Consider the following 9,958-nt stretch of genomic DNA (forward strand, 5'->3'; position numbering starts at 1 on the left):
ATATCAAAACCTATCCAGAGAGAATAATGCAGTATAATTTTAAAACAATGTTGCACTTATATGCATATTTTATATAGACAACAGGACTCATTACTGAGATTTACTATTATGAGACATCTTCATATATATATATATATATATATATATATATATACACACACACACACACACATATATATATGTGTGTGCATATATAATTATTTTAAAAAGATACATGTTTTCTGTGCACAATTATGTATAGATTCGCATGCATATCAAATATATCATGTAACACACTCACAGTTCTGTGTACCAAAGGAGTCTTCTTCTGTACTACTATGATTGCCTTATTATTCAATTTACTTGAGTTTTAAAATTTTTTTTACCCCACAAACACTTGAAAGTTGTGTTAATGAAAAAAAAAAAACACCCCAAAACAAAACTATTGCAAAATTAAAATGTTTCTTCCATGGAAAAAAATTTTAAAAAAAGAGATACGCAATATAACCTTTACTATTGTTCTTAGTACATATCCTATTTAAATTTTTATTAAACAACTTTTACATATTTAAAATATTTATGAAAGTTTCATCTCAATATCAATAATCTGAAATTCAATGAAGTATTATTACTTGTAAAAAGCTTCTGACTTTTCAGTTTTTAACTTTACATCCTTTGAATAATATATGAGTCTGATATAAGTATGAAGACTTCTGAATACTCAAAGGAGTTTCTCATTCATGTGAACTCTCTGTTATACAGAATAATGGCTGACATGACAGAACATTTTCTGACATTCATTTTACTTACAGGCTTTCTCTCCTGTGTGGCATCTATGTTGCTTAATAAAGGCATGACATCTGAAAGATGTTTTACATTTGTCAGGTTTTATTCATCCAATATGTTCTAATACACAGTGAAGTCTGACATATGGTAAAATGTCCCTTTTATAAATTAAAAGAAATTTTCTTTGAATTTGAGACTGTGGCCAAATGTATTCTCATACTGATAATATTTATATTACTGAAATCTTATTTTAATTTATCTGGTTATTCAGAAGAATGCATTAACATAGGAAGAATTTCTCTATTCATTCAACCTTGTCCCTGTGTGTCTTTTGATGTACTATGAGCTTTGACCTCTGTATAAAGGATTTCCCACACTCTTCACATTCATAGGGTTTCTCACCTGTATGTTTTCTCTGATGTACAATAAAGTGTGACTTCTGAGAGAAGCATTTCTTACATTCACTACATTCATAAGGTTTCTCTCCTGTGTGAGTTCTCTGATGTAATCTGAGGACTGAATTCACAGAGAAAGATTTTCCACATTCATGACATTCGTAAGGCTTCTCCCCTGTGTGTTTTCTCTGATGTTTAGTGAGGTCTGATTTATAGTAAAAGTTTTTTCCACATTTATTGCATTCAAAGGGTCTCTCTCCTGTGTGTGTTCGCTGATGAACTGTGAGGGCTGACTTCTGGTAAAAGGTTTTTTTACATTCATTACATTCATAGGGTTTCTCTCCTGTATGAGTTCTCTGATGGGTTCTGAGGTGTGTATTCCTAGAGAAGGATTTCCCACATTCCTTACATTTATAGGGCTTCTCTCCTGTATGTGTTCTCTGATGTACTGTGAGGTGTGACTTCTGAGAAAATGATTTCTTGCATTCCTTGCATTCATAGGGTTTCTCCCCTGTGTGTGTTTTCTGATGTACCATGAGGTATGCCTTCACATAGAAGAACTTTCCACACTCCTTACATTCAAAAGATTTCTCCCCTGTATGTGTTTTCTGGTGTTCTACAAGGTGTGGTTTCTGGTAGAATGTTTTCTCACACTGATTACATTCATAGGGTTTCTCCCCTATATGAGTTTTCAGATGTCTACTGAGAGATGACAAGTGGTAGAAGATTTTCATACACTCTTTACACTCATAAGTTTTCTCTCTGGTGTGAGTTTTCTGATGTATTGTGACATCTACATACTTAGAGAACGATTTCCCACATTCACTACATTTATATGGTTTGTCCTCTGAATGAATATGCTGATGTAGTATGAGGGAAGATTTCTGGCAGGACATTCCACATTTATTATATTCATAGTTTTTGTCTCTGGTATGAACTTTCTGATGTTTTGTGGATTCTTCATTCCTAAAGAAAAAAATTGCCAAAATTCATTATACTTATAAGACCTTTCTTACTTTGTTTTTTGTTACCTGTTATGAATTTTCCCATATTCATTAGATTCATAGGGTTTCTCCACTGTGTAAACGCTATAGTTTTATTTTAGTAAAACTCTAACACAGGTTATTTCCACTGCCCTTTCAACTGCCTGAACTTTGTCTATGAAAGCTTCCTTTACTGCAGAATTCAAAAGAGTTAAAAGTCTATGACAAACTTTGAGTCTCCTGAATGCAATGTGTATTGTGGAAAAGGGCTTTCCCAAATAGATTACATTCTGTGAGATTCGTTCAGTGTGAATTTTTGTTGTACTTATTATTAATTAGTTTTCCCAACCCAAGTGCTTTCATCAGGAATTTTTCTTGCAAAATTTCTAAAAAATGCTAATTCTTGAACTTGCCTTGAATCTTCCACTTGACTTTCTTGGTATCTTGTTTCTACATAATGAATATTCCATAAGTTTTCTATAAAAGAATAAAAATTTAAAACTATAAAATTTCCCAGAACATTATAGTCTTACAAATTGATCTTAACAATATTATGGTCTTCAGGCTAATTTTTCCAAATAAAAGAACTTTCAAGTGCACATTTCCTGTACCTCCATTGGTTTGGAGAAAGTATGATAAAAAGTGCTATAGCAGGCAGGAAAAGGAACATAAATTAAATACTTCTGACATTTTACAAATACAGCTTTCAAAATGTTGAGGAGAAAGTTATGATTAAAAATAAAGAATGAAGATCTGAGAACAAAAGATCTACAAAGTGCTGCTGAACAAGAGTGAAAGAATACCGAAAGCCCATTAAAGACAATGAACATTAAGTTAAGTGGAAAAAAAATTAGTACAAAACTGTGTTTAGGGGAGATTTCAAGGAAAATAATTAGTTGCACAAAGAAGCTATAGTATATGTCTTTATTGTTGTTAGGTGCCACTGAGTTGATGATGACTCATAGCAACCCCATGAATGCCATATCTGAACCCCATCCTATTCTGTGCCATCTTCACTCTTCCTCACACACTAGAGCCCACTGAGGCAGTTACTGTGCCAATCCACCTGGTTGAAGGTCTTCCTCTTCTTCACCAACCCTCCACCCTTCCAAGCTTCATGCCCCTTTCCAAAAAAATAGCCCACTCTTAGCAACATGCCCAAAGTATGTGAGGCAAAGCCTCATCATTCTTGCCTTCAAAGAGTACTCTGGGTGCATTCTCTCCAGACATATTTATTTGCTTTTCTAGCAGTCAATGGATGTTAAATATTCTACTCCAACACCACAACTCAAAGGCATAAATTCTTCTGTCACCCCATTCACTGTGCAGTTCTCACATGCATAGCAAGTGATCAGAAAAACCATAGCCTGGATCGGATGCACCTTAGTCCTCAATCTGACATCATTACTCCTCAAGAATTTGGAGAAGTACCTAACTGCAGGCTTTCCCAGTGCAATCCATCTCCTGATTTCTGACTGCTGGTAGAAACATTGTTATTTGTGGATCCAAGTAAGACAAAGTTACTAACACATTCAGCCTTTTCTCCATTCACCATGACGTTGTCTGTAGGTCCAGTCATAAAAATTTGTGTTTTCTTTACATTGAGATGCAATCCACAGTGAAGGCTGCATTTCTTGATTTTCTTCAGCAAGTGTTTCAAGTCCTCCTCACTTTCAGCAAGAAAGATTGTGTCATTTGCATAACTCAGGATGTTGATGAATCTTCCTCCAATCCTAATGCCACATTCTTCTTCATAGAGTCCAACTTCTTGAATATTTTGCTCAGTAAACACATTGAATAGGTATGGAGAGAGAATACAACCCTGATACACTTCCTTCTTAATTTTAAATCATACAATGTTTCCCTGTTCTGTTCACACAGTAGCCTCCTGTTCTAGGTGTTGGATTTGCATGAGCATAATTAAGTGTGCTGGGATTCCCATTCTTCTCAATTTTAGTCATAGCTTGTTATGATCCACACAGTCAAATCCTTTTGCATAGTCAATAAAACACAAATAGACATTCTTTTGGTATTCTCTACTTTTAGCTAGGATCCATCCTACATCATCAATGATATCCCTGGTGCCATGGCCTCAAGATTACCATGTTAGGTAATCTTGGAGGTTGTATTGGAGGTACTTGCTAGAGCAAAATTACAAGAGAAGGAAATAAGAGATATACAGGTCAGTAAAGATTTGGTTAAACTGTCACAATATGCTGATGATATTATAGTGTAAACAGAATACCCCAAGGTCTCAACTAAAAAACTGTGAGGGCTAGTAGACCAATTTAGTAAAGTGGCAGCATATGAGTTGGGATTGCTCTACAGTAACCAACAAAAGAAACCAACTAACCAACAAACAACCCCACAAACATAGAGAAGGAAAATAAGAAAGCAATATCATTTACAACATTGTTGGTATTATTGTTATGTGCCGATAACCCACCTGCTATGCACAGCAATCCAATGTACAACAGCCTATATGTACCCTGCTCTATATGTGCCAATCTTATTGTCTCTGACACACCTACTCTACCCCAGTCACTGAATCAAACCATCTTATCAAGCGTTTTCCTCTCTTGCGCTGTCCCTCCACTTCTTCAAGTATGATGTCCCTCTCCAAGGACTGGTCTCACCTTGCAACATGTCTAAAGTATGTCAAACCAAGCTTCAGAATCCTTGTCATCAAGGAGCAGTCTGGTATCATGTTCTTTAGGACGAACCTATTTGTTTGCCTGGCAGTCCATGGTATATTCAGTATTCTTCTCTAGCACCACAGCTTAAAGGCATCAATTATCCTTTTATCATCCTTAGTCATTGTCCAGCTTTCTGATGCATGGCAAGTAATTGCAAAGACTATGGTCTGGCTCAGGTGCACCTTAGTCTCCAGACTAACATTATTGCACTTCAATACTCTGGAGATGTCTCTGACAGCAAATTTTCCCAATGCAATTAGTCTTTTATAATTTCCTGGCTGTTGGTACCAAGAGTGTTTCTTAGCCAAGAAAACTAAAGCTGTTAACAATCTGAATCTCTTCACCATCTATCATAATGCTGCCAATTGGCCCACTGGTGCAAATCTTTGTTTTCTTGATGTTGAGCTTCAATCCATATTGAAGGCTGTAGTCCTTGACATTCTGCAGCAACAGTTTCAGGCCCCTCCTGTTGCAGTAAGCAAGTATGCATTATATGCATAATGCAGATTGTTGATAGCCAACAACACATTGAGACACTTAGGAATGAATCTAACTAGAGATACAAAAGACCTTTACAAAGAAAACTACAAATCATTTCTTTGGGGACAATAAAAGATCTAAATAAATGAAAACATATTTCTTGTTCATGGATAGGAAGACTCAATATAGTGAAAATGACAATCCTTCCAAAAGCAATCTACATGTGTAACGCAGTCCCCAAACAATCCCAATACAGAATATAAATTCATTTTTCAAAGGGGAAAAAATGCAATTGGCAAGTCTATTTGTAGGGGAAAGCACTTCTGAAAAACAAGAATGAAATGGGAAGCATAGCACTTCTGATCTCAAAAACAACTGCACATTTGTAATAATCAAAACAAGATGGTACTGGTACATAGAAGACCAATGCAACAGAATCAAGAACTCAGAAATTAATCCATCTATCTATCTATCGTCAACTGATATTCAACAAGGAAAAAAATCCAATCAAGTGGGAAAATAATAAACTCTTCAACAAATGATGCTGGAAAACTGGACCTGCAGAAATCTGAAGCAGGATGCACACCTCTCACCATATATAAAAATCAACTCAACAACCATAGTGACAACTGTCAAGAAGTGAAGATGTTATTATTGCACTGGTCCAATCTGTTGTCAAAGACCTCTTTGAAAGTGTTAAAGAGCAAGAATGTCAGTTTAAATATTAAAGTGCATCTGACCAAGCCATGGTATATTTTTCATGGCTTCCTGGTATGTGAAAGTTGGGCAATGAATAAAGAAGAATGAGGAACTGATGTCTTTGAATTGTGTTCCCAAAAAGTCTTGAGTATACCATAAACTGACAAAAGAACAAATCTATCTTAGAAGAAGAGCAGCCTGGTTTCTCCTTCTAGGAAAGTAATTGGAGACTTCATCTTGCATATTTTGAGCATGTTGCCATAAGGGGCTAGCTCTTAGCAAAAGACAACATTCTGGGTAGGTAAGAGAATCAATAAATAAAGGAAGACATTAAATGAGATGCAGTGGCACAGTGAGTACAGCAAAGAACTTAAATATGGTAGAAATTGTGAGGAGGGTGCAGGAAAGGGCAAAGTTTCAATAAGGAATTATATATGGTTGCTATGAATTCTAGTTGAGTTCATAGCACTTAATAGCATATTTATAATCGCACTTCAGAATCTGAAAGACATAAAATTAAAACTGGTGTTGAATAAAGTCTGAGGAATATTATTAATAATAAAAGAGAAATGAGGTTTGTAAAAAACTTGTAAGTCAGATTTGTAATATGTGTGTGTGTGTGTGTGTGTGTGTGTGTGTGTGTGTGTGTGTTCAAAAGGGGAAGGGAACGGCAGGGAAGGGAAGAAGGGATGCAGCAAAAGGGGAAGGCAATAAATCACTTAGATTACTGAGGGTGATGGGTGGAGGGGAGTAGTAATGGAATAGGAAAGATTCCATGAAGTCCTGAAGAGAAGGGTGGATAATAGGCGTAGATTAATAGTAATTAATGATATAAAATACAATGTATATGAATGACTGTATAAAATACAAAGTTATTTGAATGGTTGTAAGCAAACCAATTAAAAAAACCCCATAAAATAACCTTTTTTAATTTTTTTTAAAAAAGGTCCCAACCACCTTGTCAATAATATGAGATATAATTTCTCTTAACTCACCAGGACAGCCTTGATGTGGAAATTCTACCTCTAATATCCATGGCTCTTTCCCTTGTTTCAATTTGAAGATCGTGTTTGGCTTATTCATATGATATCCTATTGACAGAAAAAGTAAAATAGTACACATTCCTTGGAATTAAGAAACTCTGAGGATAAGGAAGTACCAATTCAAGAGCAAAGAAAGGAAGTTTCAGTTTTCAATGGAGTAGCAGAGATATAAATATTTTTATGCATATGAATACATAATTAACTAATCAACTTTGAGCGTTGTATGAAATGAAAGCTAATATAAGTGAACCCTATAAAAGGCTCACATATTCTAGCAACTGAGGAAAAAAAATGTGAACTACCAGAAGGGAAACTTTTCTTACCCACTGAGACTAGGTGACTGTAGTTTTCCAGCATCACATCCCTGTACAGAGTCCGCTGAGCAGGTTTCAGTAATTGCCACTCTTCCTTGGAAAATTCCACAATAATATCCTTGAATATCACTGGTCCCTGTAACAGTACATTTCCATTCAAACAGATGTGATCAGAATAAAGTGCCACTCAAAAGATACATATGAATTTTTTTTAATATGCCAACTGTAGAAATGGCTCTGAAAAGAGAAAATAGGATGCTGTTTTATATACTGATATATAGATAGAGAAATATTACTTAACATTTAATATTTATTAAGGAAATATGATATGAATGAAACACTTCATACTTAATATAAATGATATTTAGTAATATCCCAATCTGCCCATAGTTGTTCTGGGGGTAAAAACACAATAAAAGTAAATACTTCTGTTAGAAAAGACTTTCTGTTCTAGCTGCTATGGAGACAAATATGCAAATAGTTAAATGCAATCTAGCATAGTAGATACTGTAACAGAAACATATATGAGGTATACCATGGCCAGAAGTGGGAATAAAGTTATTTGCATTCAGTATTATATCTGAGTAAAACGACTGGAACAACACATCAGCAAAGGACTTCCAGAAGTCCAGGCTGGGTTTAGAAGGGGTCGTGGCCCTAAGGATACTATAGCTAATGTTAGATGGATCTTAGCTGAAAGCAGGGAATACCAGAGGAATGTATATCTGTGTTTCATTGGCTATGCAAAGACATTTGACTGAGTGGACCATAACAAACTGTGGCTGGCTGACTCTGAGAAGAATGGGAATACCAGAACACTTGATTGTGCTAATGAGAAACCTATACTTGGACCAAGAGGCAGTCGTCAGAACAGAGCAAGAAAACACTGCATGGTTTAAATTTGGGAAGGGTGTAAGCCAGGGATGTGTCCTGTCTCCATACAAAGAAGAACTGATACTGATTAATTGGTCTATTGCCAAAGAGTAATTAATGGACTACCAAAGATCAAGCAAAACTGTCTGGGAGGAAGTCCAACCAGGGTGTCTTTGGATGGTAAAACTTTGTCTCATATACTTTGGCCATGTTGTCGGGAGACACTAGTTCTTGGAAAAAGACATCATTCTTGGCAAGGTAGAAGCCAGTGAAAGAGATGAAGACCTTCATCCAGATGAATTAATTCAATGATTGCAATAATGGCAGAGATGATGAGGATGACACAGAATAGGGAAAGGTTCTAATTTATTGTTCATAGAGTTGTTATGAGATATAGTCGACTTGAGGTCACCTATTATTATTCTATGACAAAAAAGTACAATAGCGGGACTTGAATTGGGACACACCCCTGCAGCTCTGACCCACGACCCCCATCTTCAGGTATCGCATCCCTCCCCCTGCCCCAGCTTGCAACCCCCGCCAGCTCTGAATGTTGGGACTGGCCAAGGTGCTGCACGCAGACGCAGTGGACAGTGGGAGTGGACTTGAATTGGGACACACCCCTACAGCTCTGACCCATGACCCCCATCTTCAGGAATCGCATCGCTCCCCCTGACCCAGCTCGCGACCCCCTTGCCAGCTCTGAAATTTGGAACTTAAAGAAAAGGGGGGGGAAAACCAAACAAACAACAAAAACAAAAACAAAACCAAAAAACACACAAAAGAACAAAAATACATAGACCAAATTCATAGCATTTTTCAACATCACTTGAAAAAGTTGTAAAATATTGAAGATATAGTTTCTTTAGACTACAAAGTGCTGTTTGGCCCTACCACATTGACCCCATCAACCTAAGCAAAAGGAAAGTACTGGACATCTTTATAGAGAAGTAGTGACATCAAACCAAGAACCAACTAACACCTTCGTTTTCAACAACTCTTCCACTTCAATGTCTCGAAAGAAGCAGGGTACCTCACTCACCACGCAAGCCCAAAACAAGATACCTCCCCCAAAAAATGACACAGTAGCAATGGATTTCATGAAGCCAGAAAGTCTGATGGAACTTTCTGATGCAGAATTTTGAAAAAAGATGATTGAATGTTTTCAATGGATGAAAAACAAACTTGAAGAATTACAGGGCACTACAGTAAAAAATCAAGAGGAACTTAAAAAAAATTCCAAAACAATACAGAGAAAACAAACGAGGCATGAGAGGCACTGGGAAAACAAGAAATCATAATTCAAAATATGGAATCGAAGGTTTCTGATGCTGTCAACATGATGGAGGAACATACAAATAGAGGTGAAGAGGTGGAAAACAGAATTAGTGCAGTAGAAGATAGAATTTCCACCACAGATATAACTGAGAAAAAAGCAGAAGCAAAAAAGAAGAAAACTTAAGAATAATGTGGGATACCATTAAAAGAAATAACATCAGCATCATTGAAATCCCAGAACGGGAAGAAGAGAGTAAAGGCACTGAAAAAGTTGTGGAAGAATTACTAGAGGAAAACTTTCCAGGCATAATGAAGAATGACAGAATATATATTCAAGAAGCTGAGCGAACGCCATATAGAATAGACCCTAAACGAAAAACACCAAGACATATCATTGTCAAATTTGCTAGAACCAAAGATAAGGAGAAAATA

General features: G+C 36.2%; 1 protein-coding gene across 1 annotated transcript; it reads right to left on the reverse strand.

The window, feature by feature from the left end:
• Positions 1-1,069: 1,069 nt before the first annotated feature.
• ZNF25 (zinc finger protein 25) lies at positions 1,070-8,458 on the reverse strand. Its single transcript, XM_006903164.1, has 5 exons — positions 8,450-8,458; positions 7,385-7,511; positions 7,014-7,109; positions 2,557-2,620; positions 1,070-2,126 (listed from the first exon to the last, which is right to left on the reverse strand). Exons 1-5 carry the CDS (start codon positions 8,456-8,458, stop codon positions 1,070-1,072), a joined length of 1,353 nt encoding a protein of 450 aa, XP_006903226.1.
• Positions 8,459-9,958: the final 1,500 nt, after the last annotated feature.

This window comes from Elephantulus edwardii, unplaced genomic scaffold (genome assembly GCF_000299155.1).
Source record: "Elephantulus edwardii isolate Elephantulus edwardi_28Jun2011 unplaced genomic scaffold, EleEdw1.0 scaffold00527, whole genome shotgun sequence".
NCBI classification, from domain to species: domain Eukaryota; kingdom Metazoa; phylum Chordata; class Mammalia; order Macroscelidea; family Macroscelididae; genus Elephantulus; species Elephantulus edwardii.